Below are 24746 nucleotides of genomic sequence, written 5' to 3' on the forward strand. Positions count from 1 at the left end.
CTTATGGAAAGACACATGAGGCCACTAGCTTGGCTTCCAAAAATGTTTTCACTCATCAATAACATGCAGAGCAAAGAGAAATCCAGGTAAGAGGTGGGGAGCTTTCCTGTTAGTCATGTTGATGTGGCTGAGTCCTTGTTGTCTTAATGAAATTATTTATAGAGTTAAAAGTTGACCAACAGTTCTTAACTGCTATCCACTTTCCCTCTGTTTGCAAAGACTTAAAAACATACACTGTAAGACCTTTAAACCCATAGTTTTCAAAGTAGTCGGTATTAATCACTATAATGAAATGATGTGATCCAGTGCAATGTATGTGTGTGTGTGTGTGTGTGAAGAGCTTATTGAAAACATTCACTTTGAGTGTAGATTTGTGTAGAGATGCTGAAGATAGACTAGGACATTCCCTTCGTTGGGATTTATGACAAAGTATATAAGAGATTGTTTTTAGTGATGTTATCTAATGTGGAGGATTCTGCTCTGTTATGTTGTCAACCAAATACTTATGTAACATTTTCACTCTAATCCCTTGCCATAAAAAAACAGCTGATGTAATTCTTTTCTTTGGCTGCACTGACTCTGAGAAAAGGTGGAAGTGATATTAGAATAGGCTGAGATGATATAGATTTCAAATTTAAGTTTTCAGTCACAAAAAAAACTTTCCTTTACGTACTTGGAATTTTGTAGCTTCTAAATACGGGGGCCGTTGATGGTGAAATGTTCTCCTGTCTATCCTTCCTCTGGTGGAACAATATTGGAAAAACACGCGCTCTCTCCTGAGGTCAAGGTTTACAAGAAAATAGCTGTGTACACATGCCTGAAAACTACATGGCTCTTGATCGAGATGTGTAAAGATCAGGTCCAGTCTTCATCGAAATGTTGGAATTTTGCAATTAAGACATACTCCTATTTCTTAATTCTTTTGTCCTGAAACACGTAATTCTTCAGAGGGTTCTGAAAATTACGTTAGTACTATGCACAACAAGTTAGCAACAATCAAAAAGCAAAAAAACGATCATAGAACAATGTTATATTTTATATGGATATCGATCAATCCATCCATTTTCTATACCCGCCAAATCCCAGCTGTCATTGGGCTAGAGGCGGGGCACACCCTGGACAGGTATTCTATGGATATACACAGTATATATATTTTTATCATCATTTTGATCTGATGCAGCAGAAAGCAGAAAACAACATTTCTGTTAGTCTGAAATAGATGGACTTGAAGTACAAAAGGATGTTTTTATGCTTTATGCGACTCCTGTGATGGCAAACGAAGGCTTTCATAGACTACTGAGAAAGAGTATCAATACTTTGAAGTTTTTGTTCAAATTGAAAGTCATTCGTCATTAGAGATTGCCAGCATGCTGTCAAAAACTCGACACTCCCGAAAGACATTTATTGATCTTTTAATTCAATTCAGTTTTATTTATATAGCGCCGAATTACAACAAATGTCATTAGATTAGATTAGATTCAACTTTATTGTCAAAGAGCAAGTACAGGTACAAGCCAATGAAATGCATTTAGCATCCAACCAGAAGTGAAAAGGTGTGCTATTATATATACAGAATAAATACATATGTACATAATATACTCAGAATCCATACAGAATATATTTCATCTCAAGGCACTTAAATAATATAGTCCAATTCAAGCCAATTGGAGTTTAATTCATTGTAATCATAATCCAATGAATTCATTCAGTGAATGAATGAATGAATAAATTCAAATTGCTGCTAACAGGTGTTGCGTCAGATTTTTCTTATTTTTTGGGTGACATGTTTCTTCCTTTGGAATTAGATTTTAGCATCCTTTCAGGAATGAGTAAACACCCAAATCAGGCTGATGACGTGTTCAGGGTGATATTTAGATACCAACCGTATCTGTGGAGAAAGATATCCTTCCCCCAACTGTGGAGTCATTGTGCCGTCGACATGAGCCCACCCAGCTGCTCCACTTTTAGCTTTGGCTCCAGTGAGGTGAGGGCATGTGAATGCGTGCATGTGAGAAATAGGTGAGGGGGCTTCCCGTCTGGTTGAGTGGGCGCCTCTCTACTGTTGCTGTCTGTCTAAATATCAGTTCACATTCCCCTTCTTCAGTTAGTAAGTCCTCCAGTCAGTCAAGCAGCTGCCGCGTCAGTCTGCCGGTGGAGAAAGAGGACACTGGAAGAATTAGAACAAAAATCCTCTTAGAGACTGATTTTTTTTTTTTTTGAAAGGTGGAAGTGCTGAATTCACCAATTGCCGATGCCAAGATGACTTGTGACTTGTAAGTTTCTGCATTTCTAATTTCTGTTTTTGTTACGAGCGGGTATCTCTTATATGACAGAGGCCTTACTCACTGTAATTTCACAGTTTCCTACCCACCCTTCCCTATATTAAGCGCCTCTAAAGCAGACTTTATATAAATAGAAGAGTCTCTTTGGGATAACAGAAGGAGGCATACAGTATGCCTGAGGAATAGTCTGATTTTTCTGGACACCTCTCCAATTTTCTAGTTGTCTACTTGGACTATTGTTCATCTCTGTGGCCTCTTATTTGCACTCGGATGAGAATTGGAATTTAGCTTTTAGCTTTAGTTCTGTCCAACTGTTCACTTATTATTTGAAGTCCCTGGCTAAAACACTCTGTCGCAGATGAGAAGCCTTTTATATTTATAGATCTGCAGTTGCTGTTAAACTCTTTAGAGGCCAATCGGGGGTGGGGGGTGGGTGTTGTGTTTCAGCTCAATTACAGGATAGAATTTGGCTCTCCCATCTTTTCTGTGCTGCTGATGGGGCACTTTTCTCTCGCTGCTTCTGGAGGTGCTGTTATCTATGTTAAGAGACTTTTTCAGCATGAAATGTGTAAGAAAAATAAATAAATAAAAAATCTCTGTGCAGGCATGCCCATCTTTTAGACTTGTTAAAGTGTCAGTTTGTAGTGGTAGTGGGGGGTGCTTCATTTCTGTGATAAGAGTTTTCCTACTGCTTGACAATTGAATTTGTGCTGTCACATCAGTGTGAGTGAAGCTGCAGCTAAAAAATAAAAGTTTTTAGTTTTAAATTCTTCATGTCATAAGCGAGTGAATTAAGCTGACCTCAAAACATGATAACACAAATGCACTGTGTGTTTAGCTTTAAATGACCACATTTTCTTTACTTTACATGTAAAGTTAAGTTGACTGCATTTTTGGTCAGACTAACTCTGTTTTTCATGAGTATCATATAAATCTGCTTCCTCTTAGAAGCTTAGAATTCATTTCCAAAATAAAGGCCTCCGTCTTATGCAATTGCTTGTGGACTAAAATTCTTGTTTAATCTGCAGTTTAAAAGATAGATGTTAAGTTTCAAACTATATTGCATATCAAAATCTGATTGTGTTTATTTCAAATCAAATTTATTTGTCTAGCACATTTCATGTACAAAACAATTCAAAGTGCTTTACATAATTACATAATTACAGAAATACATATTTCTGTTTAACCCTCCTGTTGTCTTGCGGGTCAAAAGTGACCCACTACCATGTTTAGCTGTAGAAAAAATACCTTCAACTATCTATTTCCAACTTGAAATTTTATGACTTTTCCTAAAGGGACCCCATCATTAGAAATTATTATTTTTGTTTATGTTTCCATGTGGGCTGTACACCACTAGGGTACAAAGATTGTCTTAAAATATAAAAACATTTAAACACCAGAAAAAAGTTAAGTTTTTTTCCCTTTCAATATAATTACTGTACTTCACATTTATATAATAGCAATAATAAACCTTTATTATGTAAAAGAAAACTGGGAAAACAAGAAAACTGTTGGTCCAACTGACAAAAAAAAAAAAAAAAGTGTAATCCTGAAAACTGGTGATTGTCTTTTTGTATTGTGTAACAAAAGATACATGATAAAAAATGTATTGAATTGAGTTGAATAGATAAATAACAGGTGGTTTCATCATACAAAATAGATTTTGGATTTAAAATTCAATTAAGTTGCTTTATTTTGGGGCTTTGGTAGGGCGGCTCATTTTTGACCGATAGGACAAAGGGAGTAAACACAATGTTAAGACCGCACAAGGGTTATGATGCATGGTTGGAGCAGAGCTGAACATGCCACAGACCGCTTGGCTTTTAGGAATGTCCATAATGCACCAGGGGTTTGCTGGATTTGTAACGAGACAAAATTATTGCGAAGCTGAATGAAAGACGATAATTGTTTTATCTTGATTAGCCTACTTTGTTGTAATTAGCAGGGGGGGAAAATGTATTGAAAACACACTAACTGGTGTTATTAAAGCCCTTTTTACACTGGTCAAAAAACCCAGTAACACAGACTAATCTGTATGTATGTGTGTATGCATTTATACATATACAGTTCAGATATAGATATGTATGTATGTTCAATTCTAAAAGGCGTACGGAGCAGTTTTTATTATCATATATAATCAGAGTACTCAGACACCTTTCATCATTGTAAAATGTCTTGGGCCGTAGAGACCTGAACAAGTGTATAAGTGTATTAAGTGGAAGTGACTTACCTGAATAAATGATTAATTGTGGAATCCATATTCCATTCAATGTGACAACACCTCCTCTGAAAAAAAAACGGCAGTTGTGAACTGTCTGTCATCTGCTGTCAGTGAGATAGTTTTACCCGGCAACAATGACATCATTGTTCAAACTGGAAAACAGAAGCAGTGCAGATCAAATGACAGCAAAGCAAGAGTTCCGCTCTCGTTCTAATAGAGAATTCTGTCTGTCATTGTTTATGTGCTCTGTGGCCTCGAATGACGATTACAGTTCGACGTTTCGAGGAAACTTGTTCGGTGCCATCTTGAACTGCTTTGGTGATGTTTCTATATTTTGTTATTTCGATAAACGTCAAATTAATAACTGCTTCGATCGACTGATCGTTATCAGATAATATTTCTTCTTAATAATTTGATTGTTGGTCACTTAAAAGCCAGATGCTTCAAACTTTTTGAACTTAAGGATGAAGACTTAATGAAGTCAATTATTTATTTGAACCATTGAAGCCTCATATTTAGGTCAGGTGTCTCTCTCTCTCTCTCCTGTGTACACACACACACACACACACACACACGGGTAAATAATGTAAACAAAACCTTGCGCTCAACAGAGCAAGCAGCTGGCAGATGTCAACAGTAAGACTATAAGTCCTTGTGTTATTATTAAATGTCAATCCATCTAAAAGAAGTGACGGACAGATGTATACTGCATTGGAAAGCCAGGGTGCATTTTTCCTATCACACCCAACCTGAGAAAGACCTTCAACATAAAGTAATTAGCACATGACTGATTAGAAAATGCATACAGGCAGCATTTCTCATCTGCTGTAGCTTCATTTTTATTTCATAGATAGTATATGCACCATACTTATTTTCCTTGCATGAATAAAATAACTGCAAGTTACTAAAGTCATGGATAGTATCAACATGTTTCTGGTGAAAGGCTCAGTGTCAGCACTCCAAATGATGCTGTATTCAGTGTCACCGCTGAAAAAAATGCTGCGTCTGCGGGTCATTAAAGAACATTTATATGCTTTTTTCAGGGAATGATTTTGTCTGTTTTTGCCACTTCAAATACGGTTCGTTTAACTAATGCTTGATGAAATTAATCAGAAAGGATGGGTTGGCCACAAGCAAATGCTTTGTTTGTTTTACTTTTATTATTATTATCATTATTTTTAATCTTTTTATTTGCTTTGGTGTAATTTATTGTTGATTGGTTTGTTGTTCTCACTTAGCCTCTAGTTGAATTCGTATTTAATCAAATACTAATAAATTAAATTAATTGATTATTGAAATATTGAAATATTACGTATTTTTATGGTGGTTTAATGAAGCGATATGATGCACATTACACAATGTTTATTCAGCTGCTGTCAAATCATTAAACCATATCCTCTCTGAATTTAATACTTGCAATAGAATGTTTGTGAAAGTAGTACATTAGTAAATAATGTTCTGTGATTGATCATAGGCTTGCAATAACATTTTGGTACAACTTAGCTGCAAGGCTTACAGGGACACACACTTAACCATAAATATGTGGCCTGGTCCACACATACATTAGTATTTTGACAGCTTTTTCCCCAATTTCTTCTCCAAAATTGTTACATCCACATGACACCACTAACAAGAAAACCTTAAAGTGACCATCCGGGATTTTGGACACAGGACCTCATTTCCAAGTCAGCAAGGGTGTAAGAAATGTGTCCAGGTGTTTTTTTTTACATTCCATGCAGTCCTTGTGAAATCTCGTGTTCCTGTTGCTAAGCTAGCGCAAGTGAATGTCTATGATCTAGCCTGCCCCGAAAACATTCTAAACCTATTTATTTAACACTGAAAGCAACTCAATTATCATGGCAGGTTATCGATGCAAATACATGTGTTGATGGGGGCGTTTAGGAAGTTAACCAACCTTGCAATTGTGTTTGATCACCATCAATCTCTCTTGCGGCTCCCTGTTGATGACAGTGTGGTTACATCACAACTGAAGACAGCGAGGTAAAATTCCGCTGACCCCGAGAAAATAGTCCCTCAACATTCTAAAATCCAGGCAGTGCTAGGTCGGTTTTATTTCAAACCTCATTATATGAAGACAAACATTTACATTCGGAGGCTGGCATAATTACGGTTTTGTTTTGAATGTTGTTTAAACTGGATAAGACTGTTTTTGGGACAGGCTAGAGCATAGCCGTTCACTTTCGCTAGCTTAGCAACAGGGATATGGGATTTCACAAGGACTGCATGGAATGCAAAAAAAACGTTCTGGACACATTTCTTACACCCTGGCTGACTCGGAAATGAGGTCCTGTGTCCAAAATCCCGGATGGTCACTTTAAAGGGATAGTTCGCCTCTTTTGACATGAAGCTGTATGACATCCCATATCAGCAACATCATTTATTAAATTTGACTTAAACCCCCCCCCCCGCTGCGTCCTGTGAGCCGAGTTCCAGCCTCGTTTTGGCATTGACGAAGGTAGTCCGGCTAGTTGGCTGGGGCCACAAAAATAAAGCGTTTTGCTTCTCAAAACAATATGCGTTCAAAAGAGTAATACATTTGCATCACAAAATTGTTCATCCAGAAAAAGTCAGACCTCACAATCTCTTGGCCCTATTTTCTCTCTCCCTTCATATCAATGCGTGCAGCCACCTGCCGATAGCTGCACCTGTTACAGTGTTTACTGCTCGGAAGCAGGGGACTGCTCGATCTACACTTCGGTCTGCACGGTCTACACAGCCAAAGGTAGAGAGAAAATAGGGCCAAGCGATTGCGAGGTCTGACTTTTTCTTTTATGAACGATTTTGTGATGCAAATGTATTACTCTTTTGAACGCATATTGTTTTGAGAAGCAAAACGCTTTATTTTTGTGGCCCCAGCCAACTAGCCGGACTACCTTCGTCAACGACAAAACTCGGCTGGAACTCGGCTCAATGGACGCAGCAGGGGGTAAGAAAATGTTCATAAATATTATAAAAATATTGCTAGTATGGGATGTCATACAGCTTCATGTCAAAAGAGGCGAACTATCCCTTTAATCCATATGGGAAAAGAAAACCTAACCAAAACAACATAAGTTCCACAGTAGCAGTTAGCTGTAGCTTAACTGTAGTCATCGTCTGGTCAGTACCAAAGCATCTATCAATAATGCATTTAGAGGGAATGAAAATAAATGCATTGAATTGCCCGTTGACTTGAATTGATTGGTTAGTACTGTGTAATTTCCATTGGGCTTCAAACACCAGTTATTTCTCAGAGTCAGATTTTCACTGGAACTCAGTTTTTCTGTTTTACTTATGTCTAATTTGACTCAATAGCCGCTTTCGGACTGTAGGAACCTTTGGCAGTTCTAATAACCTTTTAATCCACAGGGCCGTTTTCTCCCGTGTTCGGACATACAGGAACTCGGGACTATCTCCCTCAGTTCCTATAACCATTTCAGCTCCTTCTCCTCAGCTGGGTCTTTTTATGGTTCTATAGGAACACATCTGACGGAGGTGTTTGGTGGTCGGTAGCTACGGCCCATGTCATGCTATCACGGCTGAAATGTTTCCTCATACGACACAGACACAACCGGCGCGTGTTTAATAAGTTAAACTTACACTGGTCTCCTTGTCTGCGGCGCTCTGCTCTCCTTTCTTACTTCATGAAATGAAAAAGTATCGCCTGCGCTCGATCCTTCGTCTCCTGACTCTCTCTGTGAGCTCTTCCAGCCTCGATGTTAGACGCCCGATGTGATCGTCCATGATTAATATCACCATCATGCAGACCATGAACACGGTGGCCTCCCGGCTCTCCATATTAGCTTCTTTGTGGTGTTTTTTCTTCTCTAATTACTTTTACCGGGTTTTGTTTTGTTTTTGTTTTGTTGTTGAATGTGGCGCTAAACGGCTAACGTAACACGTCCCTGACGCAGACGGCTGCGCGCGGCGCATCAGTCCCGACTCATGTGCGAATGCAGACTGAAACAGTTCCGCTGGGGAAGGACAGTTATCAGAACGAAATTCGAGTAGGACAGTTCTGATAACTGCGATCTTATAACTACTCTGTCCGAAAGCGGCAATACATGCAGTAAACTGCAGCTCTCCCTTTTTTAACGTAGAAGGGTTTTCTTCTCTTTTCAGTCTATTCAACAGACTGATTGGTGATTCTTGCCTTTAAGATTTCACTGGCAGACTTACTGTAGTTCATCAGTGTGTCTGTTTCTGTATAATTTGTGCCATGCTGCAGTTGTGCTTCACTAGTTTATCATTCTTAAAGTTAGTGGTAGAGTAAGCATATTAGTTTTCCTATGAGACGGGTACACAAACCACATGGCTTTACCGTCTTTGCCGTAGATCACCTGCTGTCACACAGGAAGGTCCGAATGACAGTTTCTTTTGAAAAGTGAACTATTTATTAAAACGGTTGAGTCAATTTAAAAAACTAAAGTGACATTAAGCTGCTTATTGACCAGACACATGCAATATGAAGAACTTCAAATACTTCCAAACCAGCTTTTAACATGACAATGTGCTTGCATTAACCCACCAGTTTCTGTCACTCACAAAGCAAAAAATACATACATGCAAAAACACACACAGATTCTTGTTCCTTCCTCATATATCATATATAATGATGACTGGGAAAAAATAAATGAGTTTCAAATATGCACTGGTGCGCTTGGTTGAAAATTTTGTTGCTTTATCTCCAAAAATACTAGCAAAAATGCTCCTGACCAACAGGGTGCGAGTGGCACATACTTGCTTGGCCGTTTGTTATGACAATTTAAAGGTGTTCACAGTGATGGGTGATCTATCTTTTCTTGATTTATAATTCAGTGTGCACACAACTTTCCGACAGTGCCAATGAGTGATCTTACATTTTTCTCCTCTCAGCATGCTCACAAAGCAGCTCACGCAGACACAAATTCCATCCTTCATTCTGGAACAGTAACCACTGTAAGCACACTCTACCACTGACAAGAGGTCCGATCAGGTCTCAGTCAAAATGGGTGACGTCGGCAGCATATTCTATATTGGATTATGACTTGTGTAACACATTCTTTTCCTCCCTTCATCAGTGTCGGCAACGGATTGTAATCATCTACAACCTGAAAGCAATGAGAACCGTAAAGTAAAACAACCCACTTTTTATTCATGCAGATCTATTCGATTTGGCTACATTTCTTATTGAATCAAATGAATCTGTGAGATTCTTCAGCTAAGAAGGAAATAACTTGTGTAGATTGTTTCTTTGTTTTTGTGACATTTTACAAACTTTTCAGCTTCTTTTAAGGTAACCAACGGCTGTAACATTAACTAATCACCGCAGTTATTATCTGTCATAAACAATCTTTTAAAATTGAAATCAGTGGAATTAATTCATTTATACTGAAAATGAAAGAGACAAAGGATAAAAGTGTGTATTTGGCCTGATAACTTGAAAAAGTCAATATTGGCTTGGCTTGTTAGCCACTCATGCTTGTCATGTTTCTAGAAGGTTTTTAAAAGTCTGCAAAGCATATTTAGACATTTTGAATTTAGCTCTTTGCTACACATCCATGACTCCCAATAACCACTGACTGTACTATCTCCACTGTCTAGTGCACTATTTGCACTTTTCATTCAATTTAATTGAGTTATTTATGGATTTATCTTTGTTTTTTATCCTTGTGTATACTGTTTTGCTGCCATATAAATGATGACTATAAATTTTCTATTCTAATACCACTACAAACTTATCATCTGGTGTTAGGCAGATGACATCAGGTTGTTTTGCTCCTGATGTATGTCACACAGCGAATGAATGAAGGAATGAATGACTAAAGACAGACAGAGACAGATAGACACACACACACACACACACACAAAGCTTGTTCAGCAGCAACAGCTATACTTCCATTGGTTGTAGGTTTTTCTTCTTTTTCTCTCATGTAAAAGGATCCTAAGAGCATTTCAGTACACCTGAAACGTGTACATTTATTGTCTCTTTCTCTTTCTCTGATTTATTTATTTTTCTTTAATTATTATTTCATTTTTATTTATTTATTTATTTTTATTGGAAAGCAGGCGCAGATTTGTAGTATAAACATACACACATACACGTACCATGGCATTAACCTAGAAATAAATCACAAAAACAACTAAATAAATAAATAGCAGCAATAATATACATAATCACACGTATACACATACGAACGTACATACAACTCCAACCATTAGTCAAAATTCATATCATTACTATTTACAGTTGGTAGATGGGAATCATAACTAACACAATAAAAGATAAATGAAAAATAACACAGAACCCCTGCGTATGTTATAACTGCTTGACCCTAACCCATCCCACAAATCTTTCTCTCAATTACACAACATGCTGGATATTTCAGATAAATACCTAAAAATACAAAATAATAATAAAAAGTTAAATCATAGCTCGGGCTACATCGAGTGCCTCCTTCCTAGCTTTAAGCAGACGCTGGCCGGCTCCATTCATCTTGGCCACAGAGAGCTCCAGAGATAACATTTCTATTAAAGTGTACATGCATTGGTGCATAGAAAGTGAGTGCGCCAACATCTTTTTAGCTACTGTACATGAAGATAATCACATAAACCTTTGCATATGGTTAAAGTTTCGCCTGGAATCATCATTTAAAAGCATACATTTTGGAGTGAAGTCAATTTTTAAGCCAAGTGCATCAGAGAGATTTAGATTACAATTTGGAGAAGGAGATAACTTAATCATGAAGCACCACTTTGGTGTTAAATAAGTACGATATAGGAAGTTGAGATTGGTTAATGTATTATTTAGATGTTGAGAGGAATGAGCAGCATTCCTCCAAACTCTAGGCCAGACTATAGATGATTCAGAGCAGTCTTTATTCCACACATTTGTTATCACTAAAGGGCTCTGCATATGTTCCAACAAACTGTTATAAATTGCAGAGATGTGCCCTTTAGTTAGCCCCGGTATTTTCTTAAATAATTCCATTATTGGATGATTAGTAGGTTTCCTGTCAATCAATATACCTGCTACCCTTAAGGCAGAGCGTAATTGTAGATATAGAAAAAAACAGTTTGATGACAGTTTAAATGTTTCACTCAAGTCCTGAAAGCTTTTTAACCCACCTTCATTCATAATATCTCCTAAACTGTGGATATCTAATTTATACCACTGACGTGAAATAAAGTGCCCCTCCACCAGACTGATGAAAACTGTTATAGAATATTGGAGTACTTGCATGCCATTTAGAGGTCCAATTGTATATTCTTTCTATTTTCCTGAAATTTTGAATTGCATTGGCTGTTACTGAACCGTACTGCAGTTTACATTTATTGACTGCAAGACCTGTAAACAAAAAATCATTTAAAGAGACGGGTGCCACCAAATTCTTCTCTATGTCAAGCCATGGAGGTGAAGAATTCTCACCAAACCAGTTTAATAAAGGGCGAATAGAAAGGGCGTGGAAGTAAAGTTTAAAATTAGGAACTGATAAATTCCTTCTTTCTTTGTAAATTGGCTAACTTTATATTGGGTCGCCTGCCTCTCCATAAAAACCTAGCGATAATGCTATGTATCTTATCCCAGTATCTTGGAGGAGGTGCTAAAGGTAACATAAAGATACAGAAATTAACTCTCACATTCATTTTAATTATTAATAATATTCTACCAGGCAGAAATATAGGTAGCCTCTGCCATCTTTCCAGGTCTTGTTTGATCATACTAAGGGTATTATTATAATTCTTAGTGATTGTTTTTTCTAGAGATGCAAATCCATCCATCCATCCATCCATCCATCCATCCATCCATCCATCCATCCATCCATCCATCCATTCATTTTCTATACCCGCTGAATCCGTCGGTCGGGTCGCGGGGGGGCTGGAGCCTATCCCAGCGGTCATTGGCCGAGAGGCGGGGTACACCCTGGACAGGCCGCCAGTCCATCACAGGGCCACACAGAGACAAACGAGACAAACAACCACACACGCACACACACGCACTCCTAAGGACAATTTAGAGACACCAATTAACCTAAAATGCATGTTTTTGGACGGTGGGAGCAAATACGTTTACCCCTAAATATTTAAAGTGAGATACTACTGGGATATTGAAATCTGTACACTCATCCTTGCTCATGGAGTTCAAAGGTAACAGGGATAACTTAGACAGTTTATCTCATACCTGGAAACACAACATAACTAAACTATTCAAATATATTAAGGATGTTTAGAAGAGAGTACTCTATGTCAGAAAAGAATAAAAGAACGTCATCGGCAAATAAGGATATATGATGCTGAGTAGATTTTATTTTTATTGGTAGCATGATAATAAAAAAAAAATTGTCCCGTATGCTGCAATTCTTTCATGTGTTAAGTGTCTAATATAATGAAAAGAGAAACACAAACCACCTTCAGAAAATTAAACATGTTCCTCGCTCTAGTTATATTGGCAAAGGTTGCTTTTTTTCTCTTGATATCCCCTCTGCTAAAAGATAATGTCTTTAATCTTGTTAATGTGTTTTGAAAGAGAAAAAAAAAGATAAGTGTTGCAAGTTTTATCATGAGCTAAATCAGCCACTAAGGCTTTGACTGAAGGTTTCTGCTTTGAATATGCGCCACCACCACCACCTACAGCCTCAGAAAGGCTAGATAAGACAGTCCATATGTTCCCTGTGAAAGATTGGTGGAACCAACACTGACCGCTTGCAGGGCTGGCCTGCACAGTTAGATTAATGTGCTGTGAGGATCCGATGAAATGAGAAGCAAGCAAGCTATGAGGAGGAGTTAGCACAAGCTAGGTGGGGAAGCTACTTAGTGTGTTTTACTCTTATTCTCATTGCAAAGATGACTGACCTTAGATATACTGTTTGCAACTATGATGGCTTTAAATCAGATTCTGCAAGCCTTCATACCCTACAAAAGATTGAGTTAAAATGATGAAAAAATGAAATTACAACAGAAGTGGATTCATTATTTTTTTAGGGAAATTGCAGCATTTTATCAAATGGCCAAAGGTGACATGGATCTACCTTCATTGTTTTAAGGACAGACATCAGCTGAGCAAATTTAGCCACTTAACTATGAAAATTGTCACAGTTAAAAATCTGTTATCACAACCATTATTTTCTGAAAGTATGAAAGTTCACAGAGTTGGACTTACTCACCGAGATAATGGATTCAATCACACCTGCATGTATACGCACAGCTAGACTGAAATCGGCCTAGGTGCTCCAGACAGGCTCCAAAGTAGAGCCCTGCATTGGGACTGGGATCCTAATTTTGTGGGAGCGGGCAGGAGTAGCAGAGACAGTCACCGTGTGGGCAGCAATGTTCAGAAATACAGTGGGAGTGGGATTAAAGAAATAGTCCTACGCAGGGCTCTCCTCCAAAGTAAATCTCTTTGTGAAAACAACAAGTCAAAAGTGTATGTTATTACAATCAACAGAAATTGTTTTATTCACATATTTTTATGTTTTGTAAGATGGATAAACGCATCAGAAATAGTGACTGAAAAGCAGCCCATTTAAAAATATGTGTCAACATGCAATTGTTAACCTGGTAGCACCCACAGTTGCAGATATGCAACAAGCTTTTTATTTATTTACATTATATTTTTATTTACATTACATTATTTGATTTTTTTAAATTTACATACATTATTTACATTCATGTGTAATATTTTTTTACATTACATTTTATGTGCTGACAGTTGTCACAGCAATCATTTTCTTGGCTCAGTGAATTACACTCTGCTTTGCGGTGCTCTGTTCCAGTTCGTTCTGGTCTCGTTTGGTGTGGTCTGCTTTGTCCACCTTTCACAGCGGTAATGGGAGGTCAGGTCTCCAAATTGTACTATTATGATTATTTTTTTGCTTTTTTTTTTATTAGCTTCATGTGCACATTTTTTATTTACATTACAGTTTTATTTACATTATATTTTATGCATTTTATATGTGCTTCACTTTTTCACAACAAAGATCTGTGAAATCTGTTGGATTTGTTGTTGAATGGAAAGTTTATGATGGTTGCGTTCCGCACTTTGTATTAAGAATGTTCAATAAAGGTCTATTATATACATTTTATTGTGGTAGCAGCAGTTACTGGTGAACTTTCACTATACCTTTTTTGCCAAACGATCTGCAGAGAATGACTTGGTTTTGTGAACAAAATGAATCAGGAAAGCCCACAGTTGCAAATATGCAACATTGCCAAAAATGATCAAAAATAGCCCAATTTCACAAATTCCCAAAAAATTGGTTTATTCCCACCCAAAAAGATGCAAGAAGAGCCAAAAAAAAATTTTTTTCAATGATTATTCATATGCTTGGGTGCTACAAGGTTGAAAGCATTTCCAGACTGTTGTCTGCTTTAATAAAATCGGGAATTTGTACCAACAGCTTCACCTGCCTCACTTTGCCCTGCTTAGTAAGGACGGGGCAGCTCTTCAAGTGTGTTGTGTAATATGAACTGGTGCAGCTGTGAAAAGCTCATGAGCCTTGTGCTTAGTGAGTGTGAGTTAACAGCCCTCGTCAGTATTTTAATGCTCTTTGGTGTTTACAACAGCAACAAAGGCTAAACTGCAGGTGGCTGTAGCTCATGGGGGAACAGCGTCTTCTGCTAATAGTAAGGTTGGTGGTTTAATTCCCGGCTTCCCTGTACCACTCTAAGTGTTCTTGGGCCAATAGTTATTTTAAAGGATTGCAGGAAAGTCATGGCAGTTCTCAGGTACAGCACATTGTAAACTTTTTCCTTCTCAGTGGATATATAGTAACTGCTGTATAAGCCACCTGTCCTGCAGTCTTCTACAGTGACACAAGCTGAAATGGCATCGGGCCTCAGGGGAAAAAGACATGCTGCTCTGTCCCCTCTTATATTTCTCCTGCTGTCCTTTGTTTCTGTTGAAGGAATCATATCCGGCCCTCTTCTTCAGATTGCATCTACTATTCCGGTCATAAGCCTTTTCTTTTTTTCACCTTTGTAAACTGCTATTACAATTGACTTTCAAACAAACTACAATAGTCTTTTTTAAAATCATGAATAAAGGAAACATGTGCAGCAGGTACAGCGGACTTGTAAGCCATGACACACATTCGGCATTTATGCAACCAAAGTGGATATCAGGCGGATATCATGACCATGTGTGCTCGCTTTCTGTCCTTCTATCTCTTCTTTTTTTTCTTTTCTACCTCTTCCTCCTCATCTGTCCTCTTCTCCCCTTCCATCATTTGTTCTGTTAAAAGAGGCAGCAGTCTATTACTGGCGCATTATATTGCTCTCAAGCTTTTTCCTGTTTTCTACCACAAATTGAGTGTTATAGTTTATGATTTGTATGCAGTTGTTTAGACAGCCTTTTGGCCGCGTGCTTCACCCAAGTGTGACAAACTGCTCATGTCATAGACCTTCCATCTGTCACAGCCTGTTTCCTGGGGTGTAAGCTGTCGCTCCCTGTTTTTAAAGAGCCACATTTGAGTCCAGTCCATTAATGTGGCCCTTCTTACATATCATATACATATGTATATTTGGGTGTGATAGAGACAAGTGCTGCACAGCCTGTAATTCTGTATAGACTAGTGCTGTAAAGACTTGTGTAAGAAATGTGTTAACTGGTGGATGTGGCTTGTAGTGTAAAAATGCTTTGAGTGGTCAACTATATGAGAAAAGTGCTATTTAGCATTTAAAATATGAGCATTTCAGAGCTAGTTCTGAATGATTAAAGATTTGGAGAACTGGTGGACAGATAAGTAATCCAGAGGGTGAGTAATGGGCCACATTTTGGCCCACCCACCTAAGATTCTGCCATATAAGTTTATATGGCTGGGGCTGGGTGACAAAAAAAAATGCATTTAATAATATATATTCTGCCATATGTATTTCTTTTGTCATGTGTCTATGCATGATATCTGCACAATATCTTTTAATTTATCTGGACTGTTGCTTGTTTTTAAATTAATTTAAATTATTTTATTTGTTTCTCTTTATATTCTTTTATGTATTTTTAATGCTTCTTCCACTCCTTGCTGCTTTTATTTTATGTAAAGCACTTTGAATTGTTTTGTACATGAAATGTGCTATACAAATAAATTTGATTTGATATATATATATATATATATATATATATATATATATATATATATATATATATATATATATATACATTACCCTCTAAATGTTTTAAAACAGACCAAAAACTGACATCACACGAATCACTTAAATTTGAATTCAAGCAGTCATGAATAGCGAGTAAAATTCAATAAATAATGGACCTGTCATGTGACCTTTTGACCAAGAGGCGGTATGGTCAGAAGGGGACCACTGGTTATCAATCATGGCAAACAAGTTTCTTGCAATTTTTGCTGACTAAGTAGTTTAAGTGGCATTCATTGACAATGTGCTAGATCATGGGTCTCAAACTCGCGGCCAGCGGGCCAGTTGCGGCCTGCAGGACGATATTTTGTGGCCCCTTACTTGATATCGAAGTTTAGTGTTACTGCGTTTTTCTCACACGCACGTATTTGACAAGTTGTTGCACGAGTCGTCGCTCAGGCGTTTTTATATTTTTTATCACTTAGGGGCTACCATAGCGTAGACTTGTGACAGCTTCAAGTAATGTTTGTTGACAACTTAGCCAAGGCAAATTAGCAACGTTAGCAACGGTTGAAACGCGATTCTGGAGTAACACCAAGTGAAGTGAAAATACATCCTGTCACCAGTGTTGCCAAAAAAAAATCACAAGAAGTCGCTATTGGCTCTCTGAAAAGTCGCTAGAAGTCGCTAGATTGCGTCATGACGTCATAAGTGACATAACCACGCCCATATTATATATTTTCGTTCCTACCTGAGCCGAAATCCGCCGGCCTGAAGCTGATTTCAGCTCTAAACTCTGTAAACTTTAGCAACATTTGAAACTTTTCAGGCCAGAAAGTAGTCGTTTAGATCCCCAACGTGTGAAAAACCAGCCAAAATACCGGCTATTTACAATTTTGTTCTGACGAATTCGGCGCTACTAAAGCTAGCCGCAGTGAGCAACGCACTTCCGGTTATTTTGACAAAATAAAATACCCGTTGCCTTTTATCATAGGGAAAGCCATTACGATAAAAAGGTGCTTTTGTTTTGAAAACAGGAAGTGAACCTACCCTTGTTGTAGCTAGCTTGAAACTTCCGTTTTGACAGGAAATGACGGTATGCCGGGTTGCCGCCGTCCTGCAGTGCTTCTGTCTCGACTTGTATGGTGTCGCGGGGCAACTGATGTGTCACTCACAAAACAAGTTAAATTGTCGCTAGATTCAGCCAGATTGAGCCCGAAAGTCGCTAAGTTGCTAGATTATTTTTTTTTGTCGCCAGAGATGGCCAAAAGTCGCTAAATCTAGCGACAAAGTCGCTAAATTGGCCACACTGCCTGTCACCCAGTGCAGGGTACAGAGCACTTAGGAAGTGGGCGGACTCAACAAGAGTAATTAGTAACCTAATAAAGACAGCAGAGTGTTGCAATAGGTAAGGGAAAATAATTACATGGATAGCAAACACATGTATTTGATAAATGATATGATATGATAAATTTAATAATGATAAGAAAAACGAAGTGCTCAAAAAAGCTATGAACAATGATAAAGTTTTCAAATCCCTCTCAGGATATATAGAACAGGTATAAAGGGCAAACTAAAATAAAAATAAAATCCCAAATACTCGGGTATTGGGATAAAAGCATGTAAATATATCCTAATGGAAAGCCGCGCCATAAAAGTGTATGGTAGGCAAAAGCCAAAGCATGGATCGTAGTTTTTTTATGAAGCTTTTTTCTATTATTGTTAAATGCATTTTTTTTGCCACCCAGCCCCAGTCATGTCTTTCTCAAAACCTGCAGTAAAGAGAAGGGTTGGCGACGAGCACAGCCAATTTCAGGAAAAGTGGGAGATGGAATATTTTTTGGGTTGAGCACAGAGTGACCTGTCTTATTGCACAGAGAAAGTTGCGGTGCACAAGGAATAAGACATCAGACGTTATTACTCAACTAGACATGCAGAGTATTCAAAATACCAGAGAGAGAGATGAGAGAGAGGACAGGGTCGCCAATCTTAAAACATGTCTGCTGAGGCAACAAGACTTTTTCTAGAAAGTAAGCAAAGAGTGATGTGGCAGTCGAAACTAGCTACGTGGTGAGTGAGATGATTGCTAAGACGGGAAAGCCATTAAAATACGGCAAGTTCATTGAAAAGGGCATGTTGAAATTGAAAAGGGTGTTGACGACAGTTTTGAAGTGATGGAGGAGTTGCTCACAGTGATTTCAGTGCATGGCCCGACCACTGCTCAGGAGATGAGAAGGAGGAGAAATGGACTGGTGAGGATGTGCTCTACTTCACCGAGGTACGTTCCTCAGCAGGGGAAACTTCTTGAAGAGGATTTTTGAGTTGAGAGCAGAAGTGAAAGCCTTCATGGAGAAGGATGGGATGGCTGTTCCTGTGCTGAGTGATCCCACATGGCTCATGGACTTAGCTTTTCGTGTTGACATCACACAGGAGCTGAATGCACTGAGCTGCAGAGAATTGCCCCCCCATCATCCCTGAGATTTCCAGGTTTTCGAGCGGACCATGTGCCTTTTTGGGAGCACATATCTGTGTAAAAAGCTCTTGTCCACCGTGAACTTTAATAAGTCAAAGTACAGGTCCAAACTTACTGATGAGCATCTTCAAGCCATACTGAGGGTCTCAATTGCTTCCTCCCTCAAGCCAAATGTGCCTCAGCTATGTTCGACGAAGCACTGCCAGAGACCTGGCTGCAAGGAGTAGGTTAGAGAATCCTATGTTCTGAGCAACCATTCAAGTTCTGAATGTTATTAATAAAGAATAAGAAGATTGAATCAGTTGTCCTGAGATCCCTGTGCTAGATGGACTGACTGGATTGGATAACAAATGAGTCGGTGAATATATGTCCATGTCATAAATCTCAGAGACAGACTGAAACAGTGGATCATCTGACAAGAATGTGTTTCACCTAAGACCCAGAAACCAAACAAACTACAGCCAAGTATGATCGTGACAGTACACCCCCTCAATGGCTGCCCCCAGGCAAGCCGGAAGACTCACCCCCGTACCTGTTGAAGTCAGGGATAGAGGATGGATCCAAGACGGACTGACGAGGAACCCAGGAATACTCCTCTGGACCGTAACCCTTCCAGTCCACCAGGTATTGTGACCCCAGCGGCGGATATCCAGGATGCTGCAAACGGTATAGGACTCACGGGTCTGGGCCCAAATGCGGTGGGCTCTTTGGAGGTGGTTTTGGACAGAGGGAACCTCAAAGTCTCTATCCTCTTTGGGAAACGGTGGTGGTTGGTAACCCAGTGAGGCCTTGAAAGGTGATAGTCCAGTGGCAGAGGAAGTGAGAATGTTATGCGCATATTTAAGACACACCAGCTTTCGGCTCCAGGAGAAAGGGTTGTTGGCAGTATTACAGTGGAGAGCAGCCTCAAGCTCCTGATTGAGCCAGTCTGCCCATTGGAATGGGGTTGATAGCAGGAGCTTAGTAAGTCTTTGGCTCCAAGAGTGACACAGAAGAATGACCACACCTGTGAGATGAATTGGGGACCCTGGTCGGACACCACTTCCAAAGGAATGCCATGTAGGCGGAAAACATGATTCACTAACAGGTCTGCAGTCTCGGAGGATGATTGGAGTTTATCTAATGGGATGAAATGAGCAGCCTTAGAAAAACGTTAGATACGGCTCCTACAGGGGAAGAGGATAGTCTAATGATAATTCCTACAACAGACTCACGAATGTAGCGTTCCATGGCCTCATGCTCGGGGCAAGACAGATTATATAGTCGACTGGAAGGCAGAGGTACTCCATGTAGGAGGTCTATGGCACAGTCACAGGGGTACAGACAGGACCCTGCCTTTACTGAAAACTGTACCATGGTCATGATATTCAGTGGGAACCAAAGACAAATCTACCGGAGGGATTGATGTACCTAACGGAGACTTACTGGAAGACTGGAGGGCCATTCCGTTCAGCTAGCCGTTTGTCGATGTGAATTGCTAACCAGATCCTTGAAGGAGAATGTCTCTTTTCTAGGGACCAGCTGGTCCTTCATCGCATTTAGCATTAGATGGCCACCCTGTTTGTGCAGCCAATATACAGAAATCAATAACAAACTCTGCAATAGATTGATTTCCTTGTTTTATATTCAATAGCCTCTTGGCTGCATTAACCTCACGAAGAGGGTGGTCAAACATTCTCCTCAACTCCTCCTGAAAAGTGAAAAGGAAAGGAAAAGAGTCAATTGAGTGAAACTGGAAAAAGGCGAGTGCCCAGTCCAACAAGCAATCCTATGACCTACGAAATCATGGAGGAGTTGGTGGAAAAGGAGTGTGGAGAACGAGAAAAAACTAGCGAGCACTGAAGGAAAAACACCTGAGAAGGGTGATATCAACTAAAGTGTTGGTAGCCTGTCATTTGTTCAGGGAGCGTAACACTTTTTCGTGTTCTTTGACCGAAACTCCCTGATTGGTCAGAGCAGAATGGAAAGCGTCCACTGAGTCCATCTCTTGGCCAGATTGTGCTGTCAGTAGACGCTGGGAGAATTGGGTGAAAGACTAGGTTTATTCAAAGGCAGGAGATGTGGTGAACCAGAGGGAGGACCCAGAGGGAAAGGAAACTCTGAGAGGAGAGGAAGATGGTTAATGATGATCAGAGAGAGAGATTTATCCTGGTAAGATTGTGGATTTCTCCTTATTGAGTCCAGGTTGTGTATTAGAGAGGATGGGCAAGGCTGCTGGCTGTGGTGCAGTAGTACTGAGTGAATGGTGGGGCGAACAGGTAAATGTCTTGAAATACACAGGAGAGTGCTAGATTCTTAGCTAGTGAAACCATTGTGAGGTGAGCAATGAAGGAAGCAGTACTGGGATCACAGGAAGGCAGAGTAAATACACAAATTAAGGTTTTAAACATTAAGCACAGAAGTCGGCTGAATTACCACTCAGGTCCAAAGACAACAATTTCAGTTTTGTCTGAATTTGGAAGCAGAAAATTCAGAGTCATCCAGTTCTTCATGTCTTTGAGACATAATTTTAATTCAACCAACTGATTGATTTTATCTGGTTTTACTGATAAGTACAGCTGAGTTTCATCAGCATAGCAATTGACATTTACAGCTATGCTATCTAAAATATTACGTAATAGAAGCATGTATGAAGTGAAAAGAATCTGTCCAAGCACAGAACTCTGCAGAACTTCATGACTTTCTCTGATGTGCGAGGAAGATTCTTCGTTTACTTTACATGAACAAACTGGGACCTATTGGATAAAGAAAAGCCAGGTCCTTTGCATCCTCTCTCATGAACTTGATGTTGTTGTCCACTAAGTTGAAAGCCTTTCTGATTTTTGATCTTGACCCAGGTGTCGTCCACATATCTGAACCAGTGGCATGGTGTTGTTCCTTTGTATGAGCTCAGTGCTTTGCTTTCCACTTCCTCTATATAACGGTTAGCCACAATGGGGGACACTGGAGATCCCACGGCACAGCCATGCTTCTGTCTGCAGAAGCTGTTTCTACAGACAGAAGCATGGCTGTACAATGAAGAGGATGGAAGTATTAACATAGGAGACCCACACATACAGACCAGTACCTGCTTTTCGACTCGCATAATCCACTAGAACACAAACTGGCTTATTATGTTGGGCTATATCACAATAGTCAGATTTGGGCTGACAGTTTAATGTCAGTCACTGTCACAAAAAACTAAACTTACTTATGTCGGCTACCACTTGGTAATGATATTTGTTGAAGTACTAGAACGCACCTAAGATGTTAGGTGCACACACCGATAATACAGCTTCTTAGGTCATGTAAGCTCTGTTTCTGGTGGCTAGTTTTTATATGTTACTCAATTTATATTATCCAGACAGTTATGATGTACCATAAGCCATCTAACGATCAACATGACTCTTCAATGCTTCACACACCAAAGAGGAAATCCTTTAGACAACTAATGGCTAAACTTAATCCCTTAACCATTTCAGCAGTCTGTGTATAAATACAAACTCTTTGTGAGCTACGAGCAATTGATTTGCTGTTACTAATAATGTGAAACATTATTAATTATTCCATTTTGGTGTGAAATTATCTATAATGAGAAATGCAGCTCACTTGAGGAAACAGTAACAACCTCCGCGGTTGAAAAAAGTCTCAATTGTATAAAAATGGCAGTTTCTAAAACAAAAAAACAGACACATTTCAAACACTGAATAAAAACAATTCAATTCAGTTTTATTTATATAGCGCCAAATACAACAAATGTCATCTCAAGGCACTTAAATAGTATAGTCCAATTCAAGCCAATTGGAATTCAATTCATTGTAATCATAATTATTTTCAAAATAATACAATTCATTCATATAGAGCCAATTCAAAAACAATTTCATAGCTAAGGAAACCAACAGATTGCACCGAAACTTGTCTTCAGTCCAATCTCCCAATTACAAACACTGCTTACATTTTGAAATATGAAACAAGTTTTCTTTCTATAGACTGGTCAAAGGTATGATGGGAAATAACAGATAATTCGAATTTCTAAAAGATTTGAAAGGGGAATATCTTTTGGATGACACCAAATGTATGAGCTGACATTATCACTCAGCCACATTTAATATTAACATCACTTGTGTGCATTTATTTGGCACAGTATTAGGGCCAAAATTAAGACTATTGAGTACCCAGAGGTGCCTACATACTTGTTGCTAGACCTGGGCCGATAATTAATAAATCAATTAATTGCACGATAAATTAAAATTAACTCAATAATTTTCCCGGCCTCAATATTGCCATGTGCATGCGGGTTTGTTTTCCTCGTTTCTCGCCTCCAAGCACGCTGGATGACAATAGGGTTCACTCTGTGCTCGGTCTCAGCACCTGGACGTGTTTGTTCCATAGCGAAATGAACGGAGTGAACCCTCTTGTCAGTCATCCAGTCTCCAGTTTGGTCGACAAAGTAAATATAAACGGAACAGCACAAAATGATGTGTGCTCACAGAATTTTTATTCAAGTTCAATTTTTGCTAACAGAGAGTCCATTTTATTTTTTGTTTATTGTTTGTTTTATTTATTTAAGATATTCAAACATTCTTGAAATTACAATTACAATGGTAAAAAACACTGAGAAACAAAAGATTATTGTATTTGAAAGGGTATGCAATATTATTATATATTATCATGTTGACAATAATATCATTTATCGGCAATAATTTGTGGGACAATATATCGTCCAGCAAAATGTATTATCGTCCCAGGCCTACTTGTCGCAGGAGGTTATATCCATTCTGAAGCTACTAATTAAGCTAATGATAAGCCTGCATGGGTAACTGAGCAGTCGTGCGTTAGCATTGGAGAGGCTAATGACAAGCTTCCCTTGGCTCAGCATCTATTTGCTAGTAAATAGCAGAGGGATTATCCAATCCAGTAGGGACACCAGCCTAGGCAAGCTAGTGGTTAGCCACTTAAGTGCTAACACGCATCCAGGATAATAAACAATCCAATTAATTGCTGCCTTTGATAACAGAAATACCACCCAGGTAAAATGAGAACTTTCCTTCTCATTTGATACCACTGGCCGCTCAGTTACCAGTGCAGGCTTATCATTGATCAGATCAGTAGCTGGCTTTGGAATGGATATAGCTTCCCGCGACAAGTATGTAACCACTCCCAAGTGCTCAATTGTCTTAATTTTGGCCCTTATACGGCGTCTTACATGTAGCGATATCTGGAGCTTTTAGTGTAGGGTTCCCTAATTCCCCTACGAAATGGTAATTCTGCCATATGTCACCTGTTTTACTGATACATGCTAGAGTTTCAGTCACTGATTCAGTGATATTGACGAGTGACAGTTAATTAATGATGTGAGGGAAATATGTTCTTTATTATAATTGGCATAGTAATGTGTCTGCATCAATATGCAGATTTTCCATGTGGTAATTACCTTGTATTGACATCTGCCATTGCAACTCCTTTTTTTCCACAATCCTTTGCATGTTGAATACAACAGAGGAAATCCTGGTTAGCTTGCTTCCAAGTTACCATAAAAGTTGGCATAGTAACCAGAGCAACTTTGTTAGGATTGCAGGACAATTTCTAGCAGCATAGTAAAAGCTCTATTTCTACAGTTGGTCCCACTTTACAATAGCCTCTATTTGAAGAAGTCAAATGTAACAGTACTTTTGATTATTATTTCACATGGAGCATTAATCAGTACAGTGAAGACTTAAATACTTAT

General features: G+C 38.9%; 1 protein-coding gene across 2 annotated transcripts in view; it reads left to right on the forward strand.

The window, feature by feature from the left end:
- enah (ENAH actin regulator) overlaps positions 1-24746 on the forward strand; it is a 116913-nt gene that overhangs the window by 15022 nt on the left and 77145 nt on the right. Inside the window, exon 1 of one of the 2 annotated variants that reach the window (XM_075459701.1) lies at positions 2027-2273. The exons of the other annotated variant lie outside the window; for it this stretch is intronic. Coding sequence (XP_075315816.1) covers positions 2260-2273 — 14 coding nt within the window. The 5' untranslated portion in view covers positions 2027-2259. Of the gene's footprint in view, positions 1-2026; positions 2274-24746 lie in introns of those variants that run through there. 2 annotated transcript variants of the gene reach the window in all.

This window comes from Odontesthes bonariensis, chromosome 24 (genome assembly GCF_027942865.1).
Source record: "Odontesthes bonariensis isolate fOdoBon6 chromosome 24, fOdoBon6.hap1, whole genome shotgun sequence".
In the NCBI taxonomy this organism is placed as follows: Eukaryota; Metazoa; Chordata; class Actinopteri; order Atheriniformes; family Atherinopsidae; genus Odontesthes; species Odontesthes bonariensis.